This window comes from Microcaecilia unicolor, chromosome 4 (genome assembly GCF_901765095.1).
Source record: "Microcaecilia unicolor chromosome 4, aMicUni1.1, whole genome shotgun sequence".
Classification (NCBI taxonomy): domain Eukaryota; kingdom Metazoa; phylum Chordata; class Amphibia; order Gymnophiona; family Siphonopidae; genus Microcaecilia; species Microcaecilia unicolor.
In genome coordinates this window covers 163572394-163600114 of record NC_044034.1, presented here as the reverse complement: position 1 = coordinate 163600114, position 27721 = coordinate 163572394, and the positions used below count along the sequence as shown (strand labels likewise).

Here is a 27721-nt window from a genome sequence, read left to right as displayed (position 1 = left end):
TTAACTTTGGAAGATATATGTTGCATTGAATCCTTGGAATTCCAGGAACTCATCAGTGTGGAAAGTGAGAATCAATGAGTTTCCAGAGAAGAGCATAGGGAGCATCCCGTAATAGCCACAATACTTGCCTAGGAAGCCATCTGAATCTGAGATAGTCAGATAGTCATAAGTACAATCGTCACTGTCTTCCAGCTCAAAGGAATTCATCCTGAGGTATATCTGTGTGGATATGGCAAAGGCACATTGATTGGTCTACAAGAATGAATGAAAACCATCAATGAGATGAATACAGGAAAGGTCCATGAGGGATGTGGATGGATGTGGAGCCATGTGAGAAGACTCATTGCAAGGCCTCATTTGCATAAGTCAATAGGAGCTGAAAAGTATGGGCCAGCCTGGATGAATGCAGAGGGAGAGGAATGGCCAGCAGTAAAAAGAAAGTGATAGTGTCTCTCTGCTAAGAACTCATTTACTGTCCGATGATCAGAAGCAAACGCAGGCGCTAGAGGCTGTTAGCGCCATACTAGTGCCTGCATTTGCTAAAACCACATGATCAGAGCCCCCGAGCGTGTGAAACAACACGCTTGTGGGCTTTGAACGCAACTAGCATGAAAATGCATGCAAAACAGGGCTATTAGCGCAAATAGCATGCAAGTGCATGCTAAACCTATTCATCCCCAAAGATAGGCTCGCTGGCCAAGGCAAACCCTACGCCAGCTCGGAGCTGGTGTTAGGGTTTGCAGACCATTGGGGAGGAATGGTGAGCCCTGTCCAGCATGCATTTGCATGCTAGCAGGCCCCCATTCCACCCAGTGAAGCAACCCACCCCTGGAACCGATGACACCCCCAGCGACAGGGGGCTGGAGGTTCAGCGGACCTCTGGTCCCCCTGACACTGGTACAGGGAGGGCTGGAGATCCAGTGGGTCTCTAGCCCCCCCTAACCTCACCCCCAGCATTAGCAAGAAGTAAGTCCCTGGTGGTCCAGTGGCCCGCTGTCAATCCCCTACCCCTACCCTACCCCTACCCTTACCCCTACCTTGAGCTGGAGGAGGGAAGTGGCCTGCCTCCTTCCTCTTCCTTTGCCGCTGCCTACAAAATGGCAGTGCCCAGCCCTGCCCAGTGTATCCTGAGATGCACTGGGAGGGGCTTCATACCATATAAGGGAGTTTCTCAGGGACTTACGTCTTGCTAATGCTGGGGGGGGGGGGGGGCTGGAGACCCACCGGATCTCCAGCCCTCCCTGAACTTGTGTCGGGGGGACCTCCAACCCCCTCTCACTGGGGGGGGGGGGGGGGTTGTCGGTCACCTACTGGGCCACCAGGGACTTGTGGGCATTTTATGTTTCCTGATTTCTGGCCCTGAATGGAATTAAGCCATAGGAATAAGTGAAGAGATCTGAAACCTCTTTGCAGTGAGAAAAGTAATCCCATGCTTATTACAGGTTTACCTATTGATATAAAGCCGTTTTTCAATGCTATATTTCTCAGCATTTGAAATAAAAACCTTAGGTTAATAAGTAACAACAATAACTTGTAATTATTTTGCAACTTTTCCCCAGACAGGATTACAAAGAACTTTACAATTCCAGAGCCTGAACTACAGGTTCTAGAGCCAAAAATTTTTAAGGGTTTGTCACAAACATTTTGTTTTTTGCAGAGTTTGGGTTAGTGTATCGGCCACTCAGCAATGGCTGTTGCTATCAGGATTGCCTTGAGATACTTAACTAATTGATATAGATTCATTAATTTCCTTCTCTGCTCATTGTGCAAGAGATATCTTTCTCCTTTCCTTGTAGTTTGGATAGATGGAATCAGAACTCACAGGTCTCCTGTGCTCATAGTTTAATCATCTCTGGGCCAAGAGTGTTGGAGTCCATGTGACTGGCCAATGCATGGGTCTCAAATTTAATCACATCTTACCTTATTTCCAAGGGGTGCAATGATGGTCCAGATGCAGTCAAGAGAAGGTGGATACTCAGAAGGGAAGTTTGGTGATGTCACAACTCCCTTAGTGCTGGTGAGTGTGCCGCCACAGTTCACTAGAGAGCAAAGATATTGCAGGTTATGGGACATCACAAGACTGACGATTAGAGACAGGGCAGGTGCAGTATGCTGGGCACTTGCAGATCCATTTCTGTCTCTTTTAGGAAAAAGCTGTTTTTGGAAGTTATGCTGTCTTTTCCAGATTGCTGATATTTCTTCATTTATGAAAGAACATTTTGGCTGATATTTGCTTTATCAACCTATCTTCAAAGCATATCAAAAGAATATGATGGAGGGGGTGTAGTTATCAATGTGGGCTACCATTAACATGTGCTATTTTACCACTGTCGTGTTATCACAGGGCTCATTTTATGCAATTACATCTAGTTACTAATAACTGGGGTTAACAGCTAAATATCACATCTTAATGGTAGCCCACATTGAGGGCTACAAAATCCTGTGTAGTGTAGAACAGGTAAAAGTGAATTGATTTCTCACTTTCAAAAAGTACAATGACCAGGGGACACTCAATGAAATTATATGGGAAATACTTTTAAAACAAATAGGAAGAAATATTTTTTCACTCAAAGAATATTTAAGCTCTAGAAGTCATTGCTGGAGGTAGTGGTAACGGCAGTTAGTGTATCTGGGTTTAAAATAGGTTTGGGCAAGTTCCTGGAGGAAAAGTCCATAGTCTGCTGTTGAGATAGACATGGAAGAAGCCACTTCTTGCCCTGGGATTGGTGGCATGGAATGTTGCTACTATTTGGGTTTCTCCCAGGTACTTGTGACCAGGATTGGCCATTGTTGGAAGCAGGATACTGGGCTAGATGGACCATTGGTTTCTGACCCAGTATGGCTATTCTTATATTCTTATGTAACACCCCCCTTAATTAAAGAGAAAAGAAATGTATCTAGAAATTGAAATCACTGCTACATGTAATAAAACTGAGCCACGTATAGGACAAACAAGCCCTTGTGACATCACTGATGAGGCTGGCTCTTAGGCATTGGTGGAATGAATCACAATATCAGTACTGGTTACCAGATACTGAAACTCTTCATATTAAGAGGGAAAGTTATCAACATGAGCTACTCTTAAGACATGTTATTTTACCACTAACTCATGCTGTTTTAGCAATGAAATCTAGTAACTAATAACTGGGATTAACAGTAAAATAACATTTCTCAACAGCAGCTCATAATGATAACTTCCCCCCAAACATGCCTTTTGTCTTCTTAAGTGTCTAGAGTTCATTCATCAGTTGTGTTTTTTTAAAACCCTTTAGAAATTCTGTTACACATCTGAGCTATGCTTTAAATTTCACCCAAACTGCCTCTGAAGTGCAAGAGGGCCAAAGAAAGGGAGAGCCACTCCCTGCTCTGGGGGGCCTTGTTGTGAATGGACTATAGGGTAGTATGTAATCTAGGAGGTTTGCAAATTCTAGTTATTATTAGTGCTTTTTGAAACTATGAACCGAAGGCCCCTTATCGTATTTCTGCATTGATAGATAAAAAATATGCTACCACTTAAACCAATTCCATTTATAAATACCAGATCTTTTGCAGGGAATGGGAGATTTAGATCTAAATGAGTGAGAGGACCCTCTTTTAGGGTTAATATATCAATTGAATATAAAGGGTCGGAGTTCTCCTATATCCCCATACCTATCTATTATATAAATGTCAGATCAGTGGTAAATATGGCTGTGCTAATATGAGAATGGATTGAACTAGAACAACCTGGGTTGGTTTTCATTACTGAAACTTGGCTTCATTTTAAGGAGGACCCAGTTCTTAATGTTTTATGTCCTAATACCTACAAGATCTTATATATAGTTAGAGAGGGAAAGAGAGGGGGTGGGCTGGTCTTGATATATAGGTCATTTTTTCATATTATTATTATTTATTAGGATTTATTTACTGCCTTTTTGAAGGAATTCACTCAAGGCGGTGTACAGTAAGAATAGATCAAACATGAGCAATAGGCTATTACAGCAGTAAAAATATTCAAATAGCAATACGAAGTATGGCAAAGACTATTTACAATGTCAACACAATACGTAATAGAACATTTTAATACAGCTGGAGTCCAGCCACATCACCCCTTCTCTGGAGATGATGGCTTGTTCTGTTCAGGATGACACACTGCAGGGAAAATTGGGATGTGTGCTGTTCTATTTTCTTCCAGGAAAATTAAATTCAGCACAAGATGATTTAGGGATTTTATTTCTGGGGCTAATTTGATGGTCAAAAATTTATTGTTATTGGGTGATATTAATATCCATGTAGATAATCGAGAGGACTAGGGATTCAAAGCACTGGTAGATGCATTGCAACATCTGGGGTATTATAGGGCGGAAGGTGGTCCAACTCATGAAAAAGGCCATTAGATTGATTTTTTGGCATATAGGTTTCAGTCTCAAGGTGATTTCCAAATCGAAGATCGTGACTGGATACCTACCATCTGATCAGATAACTTTAGATTGCAATTCGCTCTTAAAAGCATTATTGGGCTCATTTTTGAAAGAGAAGGATGTCCATCTTTCTATATAAATCGGAAGATGGACGTCTTTCTCCCAGGGACGTCCAAATCGGTATAACCGAAACCCGATTTTGGACATCTCCAACTGCAGTCCGTCGTAAGGATGTCCAAAGCTCAAGGGGGCGTGTTGGAGGCATAGCAAAGGCAAGACTTGGGCATGCCTAACATTGGATGTCTTTGACCCATAATAAAAAAAAACCAAGGACGTCCCTGACGAACACTTGGACGTTTTCACCCAGACGTGTTTTGTTTACGAATAAGGCACAAAAAGGTGCCTGAAATGACCAGATGATCACCGGAGAGAATCGGGGATGACCTCCCATTACTCCCCCAGTGGTCACTAACCCCCTCCCACCCTTAAAAAAACATATTTTAAAATATGTCATGCCAGCCTCAGATGTCATACTCAGGTCCATGACAGCGCATGCAGGTTCCTGGAGCAGTTTTAGTGGTGCAGTGCACTTCAGAGAGGCGGACCCAGGCCCATACCCCCCCTACCTGTTACATTTGTGGAGGAAACAGCAAACTCTCCAAAACCCACCACAAACCCACTGTACCCACATCTAGGTGCCCCCCTTCACCCGTAAGGGCTATGGTAGTGGTGTACAGTTGGAGGTAGTGGGTTTTGGGGGGCTCAGCACACTATGTTCCTGGGAGCAATTTATGAAATCCACTGCAGTGTCCCCTAGGGTGCCTGGTTGGTGTCCTGGCATGTCAGGGGGACCAGTGCACTACAAGTGCTGGCTCCTCTCACACCCAAATAGCTTGCATTTGGACGTTTTTGACATGGACATCTTTGATTTTGAAAATTGCCGAAAGTCAGAAACGTCCATGTCTAGGGACGTCCATATTTAAGGAATTGGATGTCTCTGGCGGTATTTTCCAAATGAAAGATGGACGTCCATCTTGTTTTGAAAATACGGGTTTCCCCGCCCCTGGATTTCACCATTTTGCAAGGACGTCCAAATCGCAACTTGGACGTTTCTTTCGAAATTGCCCCTCCACTTCTCCAGGGGTAAGATTGAAAAAAGAACTATTTTGGAATATAATTTTAGATAAGTTAGCATCACAGGGTAAGAGTAACGTAGATTTTATGGTTCAATTGGATAAAATTTGTGGTCAAGTTCTGGATGATAGTGCTAGCTCAGAAAAAGAGGGGTTCCGGTAAGAAAAAATGTATTTGGTATAAAGAGAAATTGTTAGAGTTGGATAGAAAATGTAAGAGATTTGAGAGACTTTTGGCATAAGGGGCATCTGGATACACAAAGACAGCAATGGCATGAAGTTGTTGGTATATAAAAAGCTGCCAGAAGACAAGCTAAGTCAGATTATTTTTTCTAATTATGTTGGGGAAGAACATGTTGATACTAAGAAACTTTATTCTCTGGTAAACCTCTCACCTCTTGCTTAGAGTATTGAAATTTGCTTCTCACAGGTCTCTCACTAAGCCATCTTTCTCCCCTTCAATCTGTTCAAAATTCTGCTGCATGACTTATATTCCGCCAGTGTCGCTATGCTCATATTAGCCCTCTCCTCGTCACTTCATTGTTTCCCTATTTATTTCCGCATATAATTCAAACTCCTCTTATTGACTTACAAGTGCATTCGCTCTGCAGCTCCTCAGTACTTCTCCACTCTTATCTCTCCCTACAGTCCTCCGTTCATTGGGTAAACCTCTCTTATCTGTACCCTTCTCCTCCACTGCCAACTCCAGACTCCGTTCCTTTTATCTTGCTGCACCATATGCCTGGAATAGACTTCCTGATCCAGTACGTCAAGCTCTGTCTCTGGCCGTCTTCAAATCTAGGCTAAAAGCTAACCTTTTTGAGGCTGCTTTTAACTCCTAACCTCTATTCACTTGTTCAGTACCCATGTCTGTTTAATCATTCCCACCTTAGTAATTCTTTTATCCCTTATTTGTCCTGTTTATCTGTCCTGATTAGATTGTAAACTCTGTTGAGCAGTGACTGTCTCTTCATATTCAAGTGTACAATGCTGCATATGTCTAGTAGCGCTATAGAAATGATAAGTAGTAGTAGTAGTAGTAAACACTTTAATGAGCACTAAAGAACTACTGGAAGTTAATAAGGTGGTGCCTCTAGCAGAGGAGCTTATTTTTTAGAACTAAAATTGAAAAAGTTAGAAAGGAGATCTCACCACAGCTAACCATCCCACTAGACTTTATTCAGAATCTTGATTTAGCTAATAACTTTACTCATGCTGATAGAGTTTGGGACAATTTCTCTATTCTTGCAGGTACCTTACTCCAACAATGTTTATTCAGATATTCTAAATCTTATTGCTTATCTGATGTTTGTCAAGCAAATTTGATGTCTCATGCCCGCCCCCACAGATTATGTGGTTTCTGTATCAAGGATTAATGTGTTTGTTTGTCTGTGTCCAAACTCATCCAGCCCCCGAAGAGCTACAGCCACTAAACCCAGCATGCAGACTCTACCTGTTATTGTTATTGTCAGGGTTGCCAGGTGGAAAATTTTTTCCCCACCCAAATCAGCCCAAATCCAGCCCAAAACCCGCCCAAAGTCAAACCCCGCCCCTGACACCCCCACCCCCGCCGTCATCAACCCTGCCCCCGCCGTCATCAACCCCGCCCCCACCGTCATCGGCCCCGCCTCTTCCATCACCGACCCCGCCTCCCCGTCATCAGCCCCACCCCGTCATCGGCCCCGCCCAGAATGTCACTAACCCCGCCCAAAACATCACTAACCCCGCCCAAAACGTTACTAGCCCCGCCCCCGCGGCCTGAAAAAACCACTCAAAAAACCGCCGAAAGACCCAAAACAAGCCCAAAAAACCTCAACCCGCCGCAGGCAAAAATTTCCCGCGGCGGGTCGCGGAAAACCGCCTAATTGGGCGGGAAAACCGCCCACCTGGCAACACTGGTTATTGTGTAGTTTGAAGTGACTCAGTTCACGGGACACTCGGGAGAGGGGGAGCAATACCTCCATCCATTAAATGAATAGGCTGCTCGGAAAGTTCTTTCTTGCTGTTGCTAAGCAACAAACTGCTTTCTTGCTGTTGCTAAGAAACAAACTGCTTGGGACAAGTTGAGGGTCAGACAGAGACTAGTGGGGAGAAACACAGACAGTAGCTGTGCAGTTATCTCTCATTCTCTAATACCCTCTTCCCTAACAATTTCAGTACAAGGGAAGTGCAGAGACAGGTGGGAACAGGGTAGGGAGAAAGTATTGGGGTCAGACTAGGAAGTGTGTGTGTGTGCATGAATTCACTACCCTGCCAGGGGAACGCTCCTTGAAAAGGGCAGGAAACTGAATTTCAATATGCTTTTGAAAAGAAGGCTGTGTTTTGACAGGAAAATGGTGAAAGCCAAATGGCAGGCACTTGCTAGATTGAAAGAAAGAACTAACCCCCCCCCCCCAAAAAAAAAAAACAAAAAAAAAAACAACAACCTAAGCAAATTGATCAGAAAAGTTAGTGCTAGGTAGGAATCCAGTCTCCACATTTTCTGATTTAAGGGAGTATTAAACTCAGTGTCAATGTCACCCTTTCTCACACACCCTTCAGCAAAACACCCCACTCACACTCGTTCTCACACACCCCTTAGCCAAACAACCCCACACACCCCAGAATAGCATACCCCCACGCATACTCATTCCTCAGTACCACACCCCCACTCACACTCACTCGTTCTCACATACCCCAGAGTAGCACACTTCCACGCACATTCACCCCTCAGCAGTAAACTCCCACTCACACACCACAGAATAGCACACCCCCACTCAAATTCATCTGTTCTCACACACCCCTCAACAAAACACTCCACTTACACCCACCTATTCTCACACACCCCTCAGCAAAACACCCCCACTCACACTATTCTCACATTATTATTATTATGATTATTATGATTAATAATAATAATAATAATATGAAATTGTGTCACTGTATTGGAGATCTTAACCATCCTAATACTCATATTAAATCCAGCATCATCGATAGAGCTGTCTGTGCTAATGTGACTAATAGATTCACAAGGAAAAAGGGCAATACCTGAGTTATAGGAGGCGCTGAAGTAGTTGGACGCATTCCTGCCATCACTGAAAAACTCCAAAAGCATGTGGTAGCTGGAAGCAACTATTGCCAAGGCTTGTCTCACTGCACAAGCCCTGGCCAGTAATACAGGCGATGTCCTACTGTCTCCATCATAAACTGTGATGTAGTTGGAGAAGCAGCTTGGGGAAGGCTGGATATAAAAGGTATTAAACTTCAGGACAACCTGAGAGGGAAGACAATTGAATCCAAACATTAGTGTGTGAAGAACTCATGTGTAGTACAAACACAGCCCCTGGTTTCCTGTGGCAACTCAGGGGTAGATTCTTTGGTATGAGACAGCAAATTCTTTGGCAATATTTCTGAAATTATTTGGCAATTGTGCAGCATATTTTCTGAAATGTGAATTATTTTGTATATTAAATGATGAAAATATATTCTACATAATACAAATAAAATAGTTTTCCAGCTTTGCTTAGTGTATGAATAATTTATTTATTCTTTGGGGATTTTAATAGATGAGGAATTTCAGGGATTGATGTAGAAGAAGAGAAAATGTGGAGGGAGGACTGGACATTGGGAGGAGGAAAAGGGAAGGATAAGGAAGGAAAGTACCGCACAGATACCGCATGACCCTTACAGTAATTTCATTGTTGATGCGCATCAGCTATGCGCGCCCAAAAAATATTTTTTATTTTCTGGTGCACATCAGAAGAAGGTGGGACATTGAGCGAAGGGAAGACTAGTACAGACGTCGGGAGCGCCGCCTCCTTCACTGATGCTGCGCCATTCGCTGCCCTGCCAGCCGGACGGAGGTAAATTTAAAAGAGATTTTGTTGGGGGGAGAAGAGGGCGGGCAGTTGGGACATGGGAGCAGGAGGGCAGGGGAGAGAGGACAGCGATCATCTTCACGGGGGGGGGCACACGCTCCAACCGCTTGTCTGTGGGGGGGGGGCGTGGCACCCGATCCCCTGCGGGGGGCGCCACCCCCGATCCCCTGCGGGGGGCGCCACCCGATCCCTTGCAGGGGGGCGCCACAGACCCTTGGCACGGCCCTGAACACTCTCATCCTTCCTGTCTCATCAGCTCATAACCTTGGGGTCATCTTCGACTCCTCCCACTCCTTCTCTGCACATATTCAGCAGACTGCTAAAACCTGTCATTTCTTTCTCTATAATATCACCAAAATTTGCCCTTTCCTTTCTGAGCACACTACCAGAACCCTCATCCACACTCTTATCACCTCTCGCTTAGACTATTGCAACTTGCTTCTCACAGGTCTCTCACTTAGCCATCTCTCTACTCTTCAATCTGTTCAAAATTCTGCTGCACGACTAATATTCCGCCAGTGTCGTTATGCTCATATTAGCCCTCTCCTCAAGTCACTTCACTGGCTTCCTATCCGTTTCCGCATACAGTTCAAACTCCTCTTATTGACCTATAAGTGCATTCACTCTGCAGCTCCTCAGTACTTCTCCACTCTTATCTCTCCCTACAGTCCTCCGTTCATTGGGTAAATCTCTCTTATCTGCACCCTTCTCCTCCACTGCTAACTCCAGACTCCGTTCTTTTTATCTTGCTGCACCATATGCCTGGAATAGACTTCCTGAGCTGGTACGTCAAGCTCCATCTCTGGCCATCTTCAAATCTAAGCTAAAAACCCACCTTTTTGATGCTGCTTTTAACTCCTAACCCTTAATCACTTGTTCAGAACCCTTATTTTATCATCCTCACTTTAATATTCCCTTATCTCGTTTGTCTGTCCTAATTAGATTGTAAGCTCTGTCGAGCAGGGACTGTCTCTTCATGTTCAAGTGTACAACGCTGCGTATGTCTAGTAGCGCTTTAGAAATGATAAGTAGTAGTAGTAGTAGTAGACTTTCAAAAACAATGAGTGCGTAGTTGAGAGGTGAAAGGGTGTTTGATGGGCAGGTGAGGGGAATGTCTGCAATGATCTTCTCTCTTTACCCCCAAACCTGAGTTCTTGTTCTCCTCGCTACTTACAGTGGAGCCCGTTGTTGGCCAGTAGGCGCGGGGGGGGGGGGGGGGGGGGGTCAACAGTTACCCCATTCATTTTTTTAGTGGCTCATGGTCCGCATCTTGAGTTACAGGCACAAGGGCTGCCTCATTTTTTCTTCTGCTGACAAGATGAACTTCATCAGCCATGACAGCTCCTCAGGCCTCCTCCTGTCTTTAGCTGCTGGTGGGAGGAGCTCTGTCAACTGACCAGTCTCTGTTGTATTTTTCATTGTTGTTATTGTGTTATTTTATGACTGTGGTGATGTTGCATGCTTTGTTTTGTTATGTAATTTGCTTAAAGATTGCTGATCATAGGTGACACATCACATTTCACAATACACTAAACTAAACTCCTGAACATATTTTTAAAATTCTTGCTCACCTGTGGATGTTTAGAGCTGCCCTGTTCTGAAGGAATTCGAATCAACCACAGACAGCTGCCTCTGGTCCAGCGTGATGGGGAGAGGTTGAAGGAAAACCTTCCAGTAGGTTCACTGAGCAACGTCCGGCAGAGATCTGGAAGAACAAGGGTGAAATAAAGCTGGGGTCCTGGGGACTTAAAGAAGTTTTACAAGAGGGGCTTATCAGAAAGGGAAAACTCTTTGAAAATGAGTTTGTAAACTTGAATTCAGTTGTTGTGTAACCTGGGAGTCTCTTTGATGGGTGTTTGCAGATGGGAACAAGTGCATGAAATTGGGATAAAACTCTGAGTCATGCTGAAGTAATAATTTTGTAACACGAAAAAATGAAATAGAAAACACTCAAGAGCCAAAAGGAATTATCCACAAATGTCCATAACAGCATAAAATTCATCAAAACTTGTACATAAACTATTTAATCTGAACTGTGATATCTGTAAGTGTTTCCCAGACACATATGTACCCAATCTGAGGCTCTGGATTGATGGACAAATTACTTGCTTTTTAGGAGGTCACAGGACACACACGATCAGAGAGCACTCAAACGTGTGTGAATATTGTGGGTGGTGGTGGCTTGGTGAAGCTCCTTTAGTATCAATAGCTGTTGTGGGCAAAAAATTGCAATTAGCATGTGATCCCAAGCTCCACTCCTGATATGTGCATTTGTTTGCAGGGCAGCTCTAAACACCCACAGGTTAGCAAGGAAAAGGGGACCACTTACTGCAGTTGTACAACTTGTTGATTTTGGCTATGTCCAGGTTACTGAGTCCATATCTCTGTCCGATGGATATGTTCGGGTCAGGAATGGGTACAATTGTTGCCATGCCAGCTGTGTTAGTATAAGAGTATCTGTAAACAATCAGCAAGAAGGTTTCAGTGTTTGATGAAGACCACGGTGGAGGGGGGTGGTGGTACAGTTTGGGAGGCAAACAGGAACTCTTTGCCGTTTAGAAGATACATGGAAGCATGCACACTGTTTATAAAACCTACAGGAAGAGGACATATATATCTTAAAGAAGGCAGAGGGGCTTATAATGGGGTGGGGTGTAATGTATGAAAAGCATGCAGTGGGCATGTATACTATTTGGAAGTCACATGTATAATCACTATTGTTTGGAATGCATGTCAGAGATGTGTAATGTTTGGGACGCATGAGAGGTAAAATTGTGTAATAATCTTACCCTATATATAAGGGGCAGTCAGGGCCCCTGTTCATGCTAATGTGAGCTGTAAAACTGTGTAATAATCTTACTCTATATATAAGGGGCAGTCAGGGCCACTGTTCATGCTAATGTGAGCTGTAAAACTGTGTAATAATCTTACCCTATATATAAGGGGCAGTCAGGGTCACTGTTCATGCTAATGTGAGCTGTGGAGGAGTGGCCTAGTGGTTAGGGTGGTGGACTTTGGTCCTGGGGAACTGAGGAACTGAGTTCGATTCCTGGTACAGGCAGCTCCTTGTGACTCTGGGCAAGTCACTTAACCCTTCATTGCCCCATGTAAGCCGCATTGAGCCTGCCATGAGTGGGAAAGCGCGGGGTACAAATGTAACAAACAAAAAAAAAAACTGTGTAATAATCTTACCCTATATATAAGTGCAGTCAGGATCACTGTTCATGCTAATGTGAGCTGTAAAACTGTGTAATAATCTTACCTTATATATAAGGGGCAGTCAGGGTCACTGTTCATGCTAATGTGAGCTGTAAAACTGTGTAATAATCTTACCCTATATATAAGGGGCAGTCAGGGTCACTGTTCATGCTAATGTGAGATGATTGGCCCTGCAAGAATTCTGAAGTATTTAAGGCAGTGACTTCGCTTACTATGTCTCAGTTTGTTGCACAGGGCTCAGAATGATGTCATCACTCCCTGGTACAAGCTATGGAAGATGAGCTCAAAGGCCCACAGCAAAGGGTCAGTGAAGTTATTTTGGGGTTCTTTTACTAAGCTGTGATAAGCACCCTGTGGTCATTTTTTAATCTGCGCACACAAACCACATGCTAATTTTTTTTTTGTTTTTTAGTGCAGAGGGAGTGTGTCTGAGAGTGGAGAGAGGGTGTTTCTGTGCATCTACATTACTGTATGCTAACTGATTAGCACAGGATTAATGCATGAGCCCTTGTCACTGACAAAATAGGTGGCGGTAAGTGCCCACATGCTAATATTTTTTAATGGCTGTGTGCTAATAGCAAAATTAGCACATGGCCTTTAATTAAAAAAATATAAAATCGGCTATATTTCACCTGCAGTAAAAATGGCCTTAGCTTGTGGAAAGACTCATGTAAAGGCACATTAAGGCCACTTTTACTGTGTAAAAGGACCCCTCTAATAGCTATTCAGGGATAAGGAATTTGTTTTCTGCAGCTCATAAAATGATGCAGCTGGGAAAGCAGTCACTTACCTGCCCATATGCATGACTGAGTTATAATCATATGGAAGGCCCAGGTTATTGGAGTCTGTCTGCCGATTCAAGTTGTAGTGGTCGCCTACAAGTTAGAAGATTAATTACAAGCTGATCTCATTGGAAAAAAAAATACCTAACAGGGATCCCTGGCATCTCAGGCTCCTCCATCAACTGTCTATTTAACTCTGTTTTGTTTTAAGAAATTGTTTGTTATTTTTTATTTTTTTTAATTTCTAGTTATAGTTTTACATTTTATATTCTCAGGTTGTTAGCGTTTATGATTATTTTAATTTATATTTGTTTTTATCTTAACTAAGGTTCATGCTATGTTTAAACTTTCTTGTTATTCTTGAATTTGTCACTTTGATGTTTATTAACTTAAGGCAGGATATCAACTGTAATAAACATAAATATGAATATAAACTGGTCAGGTGAGCCAGAAGACCCATCTCAAAGCCTCACTAGAGCACTGCTGAATTTGATTACCAGCTTAGCTTCTCACTCCTGAAACAGTCATAGCTGCTAGGCTACAGCAATGCACACCATCCTTGAGCTGGACGACTGAGCCAAAGACTGTCCTAGTGGTCACAGCTCTGAGGTCTCCAAACAGCTCTACCATATCTGGTTCCCAAAATGCAACACAGCACACCAGCCAATCGTCACACACTCTGACTTTTACGCACTTTCAGAAACATATTGCCACTGAATTTTGACGTAAGCGTCCCGGTCACTCCTGTTGTTTTCATGGATGAAGCCCAAGGCGTGGGACAACTCATGTTCAATGATCCCTTTCTCCAAGCAGCCTTGCTGTTCCAAGTTCAGGGCCTGGCCACCGCCAATCTTCCCGATGTAAGACCAGCATCTGCATGACGACACCGGATATCAGACCGAAGCACTGAGGACCATCGTTGGACTAAAAGAAAGACATGGAGGGGGCAGAGGGAGGATGCACTAAGATCATAGAGTGCAAGTTGGGGTGATTGCTGATCACACATTCTGCATGGGTACATCTGTAGTTTCCAGCACAGGTCTGCTCCTTTGGTAAATCAAAGTCACTTCAATATTATCTGAGTACACAGTGCTGGGGGGGGGGGGGGGGGGGGTGGCTCCCTCATCCTTGCATGCTGCAGGAACACAACAGGGTGACTCTTTCTATTTCATTCTATGGATGCTCAATCATTTCAAACCATGTTGGAAATGTTTCATGTGATTAGAACCCAAACTGACAGGAAATAATCTGAAATTTAATTTTTTTCCTGTGTTGTCAATAGTGTACATTATTGTGCAATACTATTGAAAACATTGCCCTCAGAACAAAATTAATGTAAACAACCTAAAAGAAATGGAAAATCCTATAAGCAATGTGGAAATTAAACAAAGCAAAAATTTTTGACCTGCACATCCCTATCCCATTCTTTCCCCCATGTATCTCTCCCTTTTTATGGAAGGGGAAATGTTTCCCATATTGTGGTTCTCAAATTACCAACTTACCCAGACCTGGGGCTGGAGGTAAGCTGCAGGAAATTAGTCTCTGCTGTGCGGGGAATGAAGCGAATGCAGGTCATGGTGGTGAACTCCTGCATAGCTGCGGTTATCCTTGCTCTATCATCCACAGCTATGAGAAAAAGGGGTACAGCTCAGTCAAACAGCAGAAGGATATGAAGATGCAATCTTTGCTGCCAGAGCTTTTAACAGTAAGCATGGGACTTGTCCCCAGTGGCTCAGAGGTCTGTGGTCCATAGGGACAGATGGGAGACCTCAGGAAAAGAGACTTACAATAAACTAAAGAGAAGGTGTAGGGCACATGGACAGTTCCATCACTGGATTTGGGCCAGAAGCAATTGCCGGTCGGACAGTTCCAGGCACTGCGAATGGACCTCAGGGCAATATCCCCTTCTGACAACTTCTGTGGAGACTCTGGAGGGAGACAAGTGAGAACAGAGGGTCAATGTCTGCTCACATTTGGTACAAATTGCCTGGAATATTTTGTGGGCAGGCATTTAATAAATGCTAATAAATAAATAACATATCCAAAATTGTTCCCAGCATCCTACTCAACTTACATATCTTTAACTACTTTGCAAACATATTTAAGTGATATGGATCTTCAGATATAATAACACAGGTACTGCAGAATCAACTTATTTTAAGCAGCCGAGTGTGAATCATCATTGATCCAAAAGGATTTTTCAAGAATTTTTTCTTTACATAACACTGCAGTAAAATTAAACCTCTGGCAGAGGTTCATACTGTTTTTGAAGCTTGAAACTAAGTAATTTTATTTTTACTGCAATGTTATTTAAACAAAATAGTCTTGAAAAATCATTTTGGATCAGTGATGATTCACACTCGGCTTCTGGTGGTTACCACCGGGTTAGCACGGGAGCCCTTATCGCCATCTCAATGGGTGGTGGTAAGTGCTCGCCCTCGAAATGGCCATGTGGCAAGTGGTTCACTTACCACTTGGCCATTTCTTTTTGAGAAAAAAAGACAGCTTTTTCCCCGTTGCGGTAAAAGGGGGACCTCAGTGCGCATCAAAACACGCACTGACGCTAGTGCAGGCCCCCTTTTACCGCAGCTTAGTAAAAGGACCCCTAAATTTGTAGATACCATGTGGCACTGTGCTCGGAGTTACAGTTAGGAGACAGTAAATAGTCCCATGCTAACTACAAAAGTGGCATGTGCTAATCACAAAATTCTCCACCCCAGGACATATCCCCTAACACAAAAAGCACTTAACCCATGGTTTACTGACCAGTAACTGCCAAATTACCACAAAGCCCCTTAATGAGGTTAAATGCTTAACACAGTTTAGTAAAAGGGTCTCTCAAATACTAAGAATGTATGATAATTTTTATGTCCAACAGATCTTCCATTAAATCCTATCAAATCTAATTAAGGAAAGAACATCTTGTCAACAAAGGCTGGAGAATGTCTTAAACAAGCCTTAGAATCAAAAAATCATTCAGAGGATTGCTGAAAAACAACTTTATAGTCCCTGCCTGATTGACCCTAATCAAAAGTTGCAAGATCAGCTGATCAGAGGCAATCCTACCATGTATAATAAACTTCTTGTTTGCCTCTTTTGGATTAATAATGATGCTTGATTATTTATCTAGATTGTAAGTTTTCAGGAACCTAAAAACAAACAAACAAACAACAACTAAATACAACCCAGACATCCAAGCCACATGAATTTCTCAAGTACTAAAGCAATTCTTTCATAGCAAAAGCAAAGTTTTGCTTGTATAAAAACAGCCTTTAAGCAGATACCAGGTTTCGTTTTAATTTTCTGAAGTTCTCCTTTCTGAAATTATCCCCAGATTGCCCTGTGCCCTACAATCAATCCCAGGAGCAGCTTTAGTTTTGGCAGTGTCCTGTGTGAGCACCAGAAACAGCATCATCTATGGCCAGAGGATGCCCTTCTCCAGGGGGCTGCTGCAGGTGCTGGCACCCGATCAAAGTTTCAAAGCTGTGGTGCCCAGGCTGCATGCACCTAAAGACAGCCTTAATTCAGTCTCTCAGAGCTTCCTCCCTTCCATAGGCACCCTACAACCCCTCAATGTCCCTTAACTCTCCTCCCTTTTTGAGTCATCTCCTCAAAAGTCCCTCCCCTGCTATACTCCTCTCTCCACCCCACCATCATTCCCTTTCATCTCCTCTCTTCATCTGCACAATCCAGCAGGAATCAAGACACCTGCAGAAGAGAGTAAAAGGGAGAGACAGACAGACAGAACTACACACTTAAGACAGAAACACTTCCCATGCCCCAGAGTTACCTCGATTAAGTCTTAAAATTTTATTGAAAATCATCTTTTCGTCCTCAGCCTGGGAATAAAATGGCAAATAAATCCAGCGCCCTGCAAGGAGATAGTAGCATGGAATCATACTTTAGCACTATGGTGCCCTTCATCCCAACAGTAGCAAATCCTGTATGTATATAACCAGTTCTGGGATGGATGCACTGCAAAATCTCTCACCTTGCATTAAAGTTTGCAAAGGAGGAAGGAAAATATGTGTGCAAGAGAGTGAACTAGTACCTGTGGTGGAAAAGAACCAGTGATCATTATCAACCATTTATACTTGGATATACTGAGGGTCTGAGGAGATAAAGTGAGCTGTTCAATGTCATATAGAAAGTTTGGGCAGCTGGAATTAGAACTGAGATGCAGTTTTATTTATTATTATTGTATTTTATATATTGCCTAGACCTAAGCGGTTTACAATTTTCTTTTTCAGGTACTGGTACTGTTCCCTAATGGACTTACAATCTAGTATTATATTGTACCTGGGGCAAAGGAGGGCTAAGTGACTTGCCCAGGGTCATGTGGCGCTGCAGAGGGAATTAACCTGGTTCCCCAGGATCTCAACCCACTACCAAGTGTTATGCAGCAGTGGAAATTGAACCCAGTTCCCCAGGTCTACAACCTGCTGCACTCACCATTAGGCCGCTCATCCACTCTGAGTTAAAGTGACTTGATCAGACTCACACAGAATAAGGGCAAAATCCAGAACTAGACCTGAGAAACATGCAGGAAATACACCAGTCTCCCCCCCCCCCCCCAAGCCAGTAGCAGGGCAAGATATGACCTTGTATCCCAAAAGCTCTTCCACTTCATTTTAGAGCTGTGAACCTTCTGGAGCACTGATCCTTCCTTCTTTACCTGATCTCAGGACTTCCAGATCTTAATACAATTCTTAATAACCAACAGGATGGGTAAAATATAAATCACACTCACTTCCTTCTTCTGCTCTCCTCATCTGCAAAATAAAGAACAATTGAGTAACGTTTTTGGACAAGGTCACTGCCGAAATGACATGTTTATTTCACACCACCGGGTAGAGAGGTGGGGAAAAGAAAAAGCATCTCGCATGACTGTATGCTTCAGTGAGAAAGAATTTAACTCATTTAATCAATGTCATCATGATTTTCACTCTATTTTAAACCAAAACCCAAATCACTTGTAGTGAATACTCGTCAGTGAAAAGTCGTGCAATTGTCCTGTGCGACTGTGAAAGAGCCATCTTCTATATATATAAAAGGCAAACCCAACGTTCTGAAGCCTCCACGGAAGTTGAGGCGCCCGAGATATCCGGTGTGCCCTGGAGTGTCTGCACCGCTCTCGCGTCAAAACGTCATGACGCGTCAAAACGTCATGACGTCGAGGGCGGAGCTATTGACACTCGAGGGCCGAAACGGCCCACAGCGAACAAGGCAAGTACTTTCGAGGGACGGAGGGAGGGGGCCCCTTGCTAGCGCCCGTTTCATTCCGCTCAGAAACGGGCATTATTTCCTAGTTTCTACAGAAAGGACTACAACACCCAAATTCTAGAAAAGACACCTAAAATTGGTCAAACAAAAGCGCATCCAGTTATAGAATAGGCTGAGTTATGCATGTAACATAATTAGCTAATTGGCACTAAATTAGCACTTAATTGGAGCTAAGAACCAATAATTGGCATTAACAAGCACTAATCAGCATTAATGAACAGTTGTGTACATTACTGGCATGCCTCTTTTCTCGTGCACAAGTGCAAAGGAGGCATTAATGTGGAAGGGATCTGAGTGTGTCAGGGTGTTCTGTGTGCACTTTATAGAACAGATGCATTTACTCACCCAACTGTTGATTTAGGGCACCAGCATTTACACCAGCCATAGACATGGCATAAGTGGTGGCACTTAGCTGCGGATTTATGCTAGTATTCTGTAACAGATTTGGTGCACAATTCTGCCATTATAGAATTCTGGCTTAGAGCTCAGGTTTTTGGTGCCTAACTTTTAACGTCATTTATAGAACTCCAACCCCCCCCCCCCCCCCCCCAATGCTCAGATCCTCAGCTGAGGTAAAGATATGGAATGAATTTACTCCCTCATCCTATAATCTCATGCACAAGTTTAAGCATCTTGTGCACAATTTGTGCACGTAAGTTATTGAAAACAAGCAGTAACGCACATAAGTGATGCCATTACTTTGACACAAATAATCAATAATTGGTACTAATTGACATAAATTTATACTTAAGCATGTAATTACCCTTAGGGGCCCTTTTACTAAGACGCATAGGCATGTACAAATGTCCTACGTGCGTCAATTTTGAACTACTTCCCGTCTACCGCATGGCCTAGGCGGTAATTTCATTTTTGACACGTGTCCACTACGTGCGATGGAAAATATTTTTTATTTTACAGCGCGTGGCGCTAACCGAGCGGTAATCAGCATTGTGCGCACATAGACCATTACCGCTCAGTTAACACTTGAGACCTTACCGCTAGGTCAATGGGTGGCAGTTAGGTCTCAGGCCCAAAATGGACGTGCGCCAATTTTCATTTCGCTGGATGTCCATTTTTGGCCAAAAAACCCACATTTTTTGCAGGCGTGCTGAAAAATGGACCTGTGCACGCCCAATACATGCGTCTACACCAGAGCAGGCCATTTTTTAGCACACCTTAGTAAAAGGACCCCTCAGTTCCTAATCTGTCATCATAGCACGTAACTTCTATCAGGCACAATAGCACGGTGAAGAGCACGTGAAGGGGTAGAGGAGTGTAACTTTATAGAATAATGTCATTTACAGGTGCAACTGTTGCATTTAGGTGTGAGCATTCATGACTGCTGTTGACATGGAGTAAATGCTCACGCCTAAACGGTCCATAAATGCCAACTTACACTAGTGTTAATGACATGCATAGCTGACTTTATAGAATTTGCACATTAGCATCTGATAATTTGGTGCCTAGCTTTAGACAACTTTTCTTGAGTTGACCCATTAATCCCCGGGATTCTATATATCGCACCTTAATTTCTGTGCGGAAATTGAAGCATATTCTATAACAATGCATGCAACTTAATTGTTTAATTAGATAATCAGCGCTGTTAATTGGATGTTAACAAGCAATTATCAGCAATAATTGGAATTAAGATTTATGCGCTTGATTTGCTAAACGTATTTTGCAACATGGTGCACATAAATTCTAAGTCGCATAGTTGAAAAGGGGGCAAGGCCATGGGTGGGGCAGGACGGGATGTTGGTGTTTCTAAAATCTATGCGTGTTGTTATAGAATACACCCACTCTGCATCTAATTTAGGTGTCAGGATTTATGCCAAGTAAAACATGGCGTAAATGGCTGTTACTAAATTTGATCATGTGGAGAGGTGCTCGACGTAATTCTATATACTGCAAGTAGAGGAGTGTGGTAGCCGTGTTAGTCCACTCTTAAGGTTATCAATAGAAATCAAACAAAATAAAACATGGAAAAGAAAATAAGATGATACCTTTTTTATTGGACATAACTTAATACATTTCTTGATTAGCTTTCGAAGGTTGCCCTTCTTCGTCAGATCGGAAATAAGCAATGATAAGCTTATTTCCGATCTGACGAAGAAGGGCAACCTTCGAAAGCTAATCAAGAAATGTATTAAGTTATGTCCAATAAAAAAGGTATCATCTTATTTTCTTTTCCATGTTTTATTTTGTTTGATTTCTATATATACTGCAAGGAAATGTAAGCCTATTCTATAAAATCTAGGCGTACTATAGAGAATATGCCTAGGTGTATTGTTTTTTCTGCGCAGAATTTTCAAGTGCCATACATAGAATCTAGCCCAATGTGCCCTCATATCTCCATGACTCACCAGGATAGGAAAGCCCAGGGTAACATGAAGCAGAGCCACAAGGATGACGACTTTCGACACTAGTGCCATCCCTCTAGGTGTGTAGCATGTGGGATCTCTCACAAGCTAGTGATACCAGCACACACTTTCATGGGAAGCAGTGACCCTGCGACTGAAAACAGCTCTTGGTTAGTGTCATAAGAGTGCTCTGCCTTGATAAAAGGGTTGCCTGGCACCCCTATTCATTTTACTGTGCATCTCATTGATCACTCAAAGTTGTTGGAGTGCACCATCAAAGTTCACTTTCACTTGTGACCTATTAAGAATGAAAAGCAAAAGGCTCCATAAGAGGCTCCTACCATTATGAAGTATTGTTGACAGTGCATTCAGATATATTGATAGGAATACTTATTCCTCAAAATTCCAGTTCCTTTCCTGTCTTACATTTTCAAAGAAATAATTTTTCAACAGGAACCTGAACTAAGAAGCACTAGTTGCTTTATTTTCACTGTTGCTACAGTCAGTAAACTCACCAGTGTTCACTTATTTCCGTGGAATGTTCTCCATGTTTTACTGTTACATTTTGTTTCATCTAGTTTGTTGCTCTGTCTTTCCTGGCCCAGTAGCACAGAAACCCCACAGTCTCCAGTTTATAAAGTCAAGCCCCTGGAATTGTGGGATATGATGGTAGAGTTGATTGTAGCATGAATATTATGTAGGGCATCTACATATAGGGGGAGGGGGGAAACAAGTTTTGCTTTAAACCACCCTCTGGTTTGATTCCTAATTCCCTGTACCGCCTTCTCTTCCTTTCCCTCTACTTCCTTCTCTTCCTTCCAACATTTCCCTCAACTTGCTTGCTGGACCAGTCCTCCGTCTCTGTAGTTCCATACCTGGTCCCCTCGCCTTCTTCCACTTCATTTTTTACTTACTTTATAATCTAATGAAGTCTGATGTCCCCAGAAGCAGCAGTTCCAGCAGTAGCTCCGTGTCTGCCTAGGGTGACACAATTTGGGGGCAGCAGTTAGTGAGTCTACAAAAGACTCATTGCTGCCAGTACAAGGCCTTGAGCATCTTCACATGCTGAAAGCCTGTTGGGTCCCACCTCCTCCAAACTTCCTGTTTCAGATGGAGTGTAAACCAGCACTCTTTGAGCATGTATGAATGCTCAAGGTCTCATCCTTGCAACAGTAACTCACACACACTGACTACCTCTCTGGTCTGCCTCAGATGGGTTAGGAAAAGAAAGCTACTGAACATCTCGGAGAGGGAAGGAGGGAATGGGAGATGCTGGACAACTCAGGGCAGAAGAGGGAGAAGATGAGATATGTTTGATACCATGGGGAGGGGAGATAGAGAAGGACTGGCAGGGCTGTCCCAAGAGTATCTAATACCATAGGTGAACCTTCAATTATGCACCCCCCCCCCCACCATCATGGGGCAATTCAAGGCCCTGTTCCTTGTCCAGCATGTCCCTTTCTCTTCCCTATCATTCTGTAGTCCAGCATCTGCCTTCCTACTTCCTTCTTCCAATAAGGTGTCCTGCATCTCCTCCTCTCTATCTCCTCTCCTTGAGGTGTCCAGCTTCTCTCTGCTTCCCTAGCTCCCCCCCCCCCCCCAAGGTGTTCAGCATTTCCCTTCATCCCCAAGGTGTCCAACATCTCTCTCACCATGATATGTCCATAATCCATCTGTTTCCATGCTTCTCCCCCCCCCCCCCCCCCCGGTCAAGGTGTTCAGCTTCTCCCTTTCCCTCCCTCTTCATGGTGTCCAGAATTTCCCCTTTCTTGCCTCTCCTCCCCAAGGTGTCCTGCATTTCCTTTTCCCTCCTTGCCCCTGAGGTGTCCAGCATCTCCCCTTCCCTTTCTACCACCTTAAGGTGTTAAATGGGCACATGGCTGAAGGTTTGCCTAGGGTGTCAGATACCCTTGGGTTGGCCCTGGATATGTCCAGAAAAGAAGGAAAACCTAAACTAGCTTCGTATGGGACAAAACTCCCACCCATGTGGGATATACACGCAGACCAGAATGTTTTGAACTGGATCTCAAAGAATGGATGAAGGTTCATAAGCTCAAAATTAACCCCAATAAGAGAGCAACGGAAGGCAACAGAAGTCACTCAGTGTTTCAGAAACAAGATAGATGGTTTTACAGTTAGATGACCAGCTGTCTGTAGACAGACATATTTCTACCACAGTGAAATTATCTTTCTTTGACCTTTGACCACTGTGACAGTTTAGATCATACATGGGTGAACTAGATCCATTGACCATGACATATTCATTTGCTCTCTCATATGCTAGTTTGCCAAAAGGGAAATGAAAATGATTTCACTTTACAGCTGCCAAGAAAGTGTTGGGGAATAAAAAATATATTTATGTAACCCTCCCCTCCCCCCATTAAGACAGCATAAAAAGTTCAAGTCAAAGAATTAACTACAAATGTCTTCATTCTGTTGATTAACTCGTTCATCCATATTCTCCATCTGAAGGTTTAAGAAGATTTTGGCAAGCTCTGTTTACAACATTACTGTATCCGGCTATAAAACTATCACTGTCTAAGTATTATACCTTTCATTGTTTAGTCCCAGCCCTCCAGAAAAGCCTTCCAAGGAGCCAGCAGACTGAATCACATTATTTTAGATTTTACAAATTATTGAAATCATGTTTTTTTTCCAGCTTTTTAAAAACCATGTTCTGTATGGTTTTGGTTCCAATTCAACAGTTCAGTCTTCATTCAGTTTTGCAAATAGAAACACTTTTTAGTTTTGAAAGTATTACCTTCTGATTATTTATTTGTTTTTACTGAATTCAGTACTCTTATTTGTTTTGGAGACCATCTTAGGACATTTGATATACGTGGCATAGCAAATGTAATAAATAAATATATATTGATTAGTGAATTAACATTGTCATTTGGAAAATAATATAGTTCCTCATGCTTGGTATCTCTGGTTGTATTTTCTGCTTTGTTTTCTTCCCCCTTTTTAATCTCATTCTTGGCTCCACTTTTGTTTGCCAATCTTTTCTCTCTTTTATTTGATAGAATAGTCGAATGGTTAGAGCAACAGAAGTTCCAATCCTGCTGTGTCCCACTGTGATCTTGGGTGAGCCATTTAACCCTCTATTGGCTCAGGTACAAACTGTAAGCCCTCTGGGGAACAAGAAAATACCTATCTTACCTGAATGTATCTTGCCTTGAGCTGCTATTGAAAATGGTATGAGCAAACTCCCTTCCCTTTTGTTTTAATTTCTATTTCTATTTTTTATCCTTGCTTTATTTCTTTTCCTCTTTCTCCTGTCCTCGCTCTTTCCCTTCACCCCTTTTCAGTCTGTCTCTCTCCTTTTTTTTTTGCTCTCCTCTCTTCCTTTTGTCCTGCTTTGTTTCTCTTTCTATTTTTCTGAACTCTTTTCCTTACCTGTCTTCCTGGTGCACATTTCTCCCTTCTTTCTATGTTCTCTCTGGCTTCTTTTCTTCCAGCTCTCTCTCTTATCCTTCCTTTCCTTCCTCCCTTCAGAGTATCAGCTCTACAACCCCAACAGTATGTCAAGTCCTGACAGCCACACAAACAAAAGGAACCAATGCTTGCCTTTAAGTCACTTTGCATCTATTCTGAGTACAATTAGCCTCAACTTGATTTGCCTTGGTACCTGGACTTAAGAAGGAAAAGGAGTGCACAGAACAGTTAAAGGTGCTTTCTCATGGACTGTCCTCTTTGATGGTCCTTTGCCAAGCACAGCCATTGAAGGAGGAAGATGTACCCCCAAAGCAAAAAAATACATGCAGGGTTTTTCCTGAAGGGACAGAATACTCTTTTGGGCTTCTCAAGTATATCAAAAGCATCCTGAATCACCACAGTCAAACCACACTCACAGTAGTTGTTGTTCAAATTCTAGATTCCTTTACTGGCATCCCTGTGAAAGTGTCCCTGGATCCAGGGCTGACCTGGCTTGAGTCCCCCTTTGACAGGTTCCATCAGTCCCTGAATGCTAGGTGCCTGGCGCCTCCACCTGAGGAAGAAGGGTATTAGCAGGTGGGATTTTCCTCCCTTCCCTCTAAGAAAAAAAAAATCCAAAACAGAAGTATCTGTGAACAAGGCTGGCTAGATATATTTAAAAGTTTATTTGATTTATACAATGCTAGGTTTACCAAAAATAAAAGAACAATCATCTTTTACATAACACGTTCCCTCTAAAACATCAATTAACCATTCAGACAATTTGTGGTACCTATCCCAGAATAACATTACCAAGTAGATAAGGAATAGTGATTTCATACTCCCCACATCCCATCACTAGATGTCCTCCCAATTTTCCTCCTTCCTCCCCTCATGACCCAAGTTTCACCCATAGGCTGCTGGAGTACAAGTGGAATAGTGGCTGCTGGAAGTCCTGTTAGGATCTGTGGTGCCTGGCCTGCCCGTGCTGCTCTGTGGTCTGTCCTTAAACTCTGTCTCTCAAAGTTCCACTTCTCCTGATCTATGGGTTCATTGTTTCTCAGCTGCCAGGCTTCCCTCTCCTTGGAGGGGGCATTTCTCACCTTTGCCACTGCAGCTTTGCTTGAGTTGCCTGGGGCCATCTGCTGCTCTAACTCTTCCCCTAGGGCCTAGGCTGTCTTTTTTCTCCATCTCTGCCACTGGACCCCTGCCTGGGGCAGTCTGCCATTGGAGCCCTGCCTCCAGACACCACCTCTGCATTGCCACCCCTACCCCAGCACCATCTCTCTGCTGCTACCATTCTACCTAGGGCTGTATCCTCTGGGCACTGACTCACCTCCTCAAAATTTAGGAGACCCTTCCCCTACAGGAGGAGTTTCTATTGGCATGATCCAAGACCTAGTACCTCTAGTTTTGTTTTTGGGTTTCTTTTTGTGAAAGTTTAGCTTTTCATGATTCCAGCTCACAGATCCCATGGATTGCAGTTCAGCTTTCCTGGTCTGCAAAGACCCTTCCCCTTTCAGCCAAGAGTAGAGAATGACACGGAGACAAAGTTTGTCCCTGTTCCCGCCCTGTCCCCGTGGGTTCTGTCTCTATCCCCATCCCATCCCCACAGGCCCTGTCTCCATCCCCACTCCATCCCACCAGGTTCTGTTCCTGTCCCCACCCCATTCCCATGGGCTCTGTTCTCATCTGCAGAATCCTCAAACAACTTATGATTTTATACTTAAATCTTTTTATTAAAGTATAAAAAGGGAGTTTAAAATGGCTGTCGAGTGAATCGGACGTGTGTTTGAGCTCTCGCAAAATTTTCCTTGTGCTTGAAGCTATGCCTAAGAGAAGGGGAAGAGCCACAGCCCTAGCCTCTCAATGGCAGAACCCCCCACTCCTATCGGCCCGATTTATGCTTTTTTGCAGAGGACTCCTGATCCTAGAACAAGCCCACCCTTGGCTACGCCACTGCTCCGAGGTAGTTGAAGGCCTACAGGAGAGTCCTGGGCTGGAAGTTACGTTGAGCCCTGATGATAGAGCACCTCCTCCTCTGCCTCAGCCATGTGGAACTAGCTCCCCAAAGCTGGCGTCTCCGAATCTGAGTTCCAAAGTGGTCACAGGAATAGGAAGACGAGAGGCGATATTAGATTAAGCAGAAGCTATGTTAACCATGGCGGTCAAAACAGCGACGGCGGAGGAAAATGCCTCATGTTTGGCAGGTATTCTCATACAGCAAACAGAGGTAGAAACTATTTCATTTGCAATGTTACAGACTGCTAAACCTCCCGAAGTGATATTAGATAGCCTTTGGACTTTGATTGTTGATTTGGGGAGGGCATTAGTCCCCCAGATTCAAAAGATAAAACAAGATTTTGGATAAGTAGAAGAGAAGGTTAAACTATTGAATTTACAAGTCCAAAAACAAGAGAAGGATATTCGACAAGTTCAAGATGTACAAAATGCTATGCTTAAGGACTTAACAAATTTAAGACGGAAGACAGAAATTTTGGAGAACTATTCTAGAAACAATAATTTTTGATTTACAAATTTTCCTTATCTACTATCTGTGGCTCCAAAAGAGATGTTAAAATCTTATTTTAAAGACATTTTTCAGATAGGGGAGGAAAGTATCCCCCCCTTTGCTCAAGTCTACTATCTACCTTCCAGAAATTTACCTACACAGGAAAATCAACCCTTAGATGTAATGGCTTTATTAGAAACTTCAGATACTGAACAAATAGTACCTGCTGCTTTGGTAGCAATGGTAGCTTTAACGCTGGACAAAATATGGATATTAAAAATGTTTTATAAAAATCGAGAAAAATTATTTAAGGGATTAAAGATTTCTGTTTATCCAGATGTCTCGAGGGAGACCCAAATGTGCCGGAAAAGATTTCTTCAAAAGAAACAAGAAACGATTCAATTGGGAGCAAGTTTTTTTCTTAACTTTCCCTGCAAATGTTTAGTTAACTACCATTCTGAAACATTTATATTTTATGATCCCTCCCAATTGGAGTAATTTATTACAGCGAGAAGAGTAGTTGGAGTAGAACCTCCAACGATAAGTAGCTCTTGAAATATTATATATAGGATCAAGCACATAACGTTAACTCTCTTTAACTATATAATGTTTATTCTTCAACGATGACATTTTGAACTCCATTTGTGGACTTATGTTTGGTTAATAGAGAAAAAGAAATATGCTTTATTATAATTTGTTGAGATGTTAATTAAGATTCTTTAACCAACTTTCTGGACAAGTTTGATATGCTTGTGTAT

At 42.9% G+C, this 27721-nt stretch overlaps 1 protein-coding gene across 1 annotated transcript; it reads right to left on the bottom strand.

The window, feature by feature from the left end:
- LOC115469642 (astacin-like metalloendopeptidase) lies at positions 1 to 21106 on the bottom strand. Its single transcript, XM_030202435.1, has 12 exons — positions 21038 to 21106; positions 18142 to 18163; positions 17182 to 17262; positions 15179 to 15319; positions 14894 to 15017; positions 14086 to 14264; positions 13400 to 13484; positions 11720 to 11847; positions 10962 to 11095; positions 8561 to 8786; positions 1921 to 2039; positions 1 to 219 (listed from the first exon to the last, which is right to left on the bottom strand). The coding sequence occupies exons 1-12, from the start codon at positions 21104 to 21106 to the stop codon at positions 1 to 3; spliced, it is 1527 nt and encodes a 508-aa protein (XP_030058295.1).
- Positions 21107 to 27721: the final 6615 nt, after the last annotated feature.

Bases quoted from the DNA above. Each gene is read 5' to 3' on its own strand.
- LOC115469642 (XM_030202435.1), bottom strand. From the start codon at position 21,106: ATGGCACTAGTGTCGAAAGTCGTCATCCTTGTGGCTCTGCTTCATGTT. The intron at 13,485-14,085 runs GTGCGTAAAAGT...TCTAACTTGTAG, and splicing joins GTGGCAATATGTTTCTGAAA to GCGACCACTACAACTTGAAT. The intron at 8,787-10,961 runs GTGAGCAAGAAT...CTTCCCTCTCAG, and splicing joins GCAGCTCTAAACATCCACAG to GTTGTCCTGAAGTTTAATAC.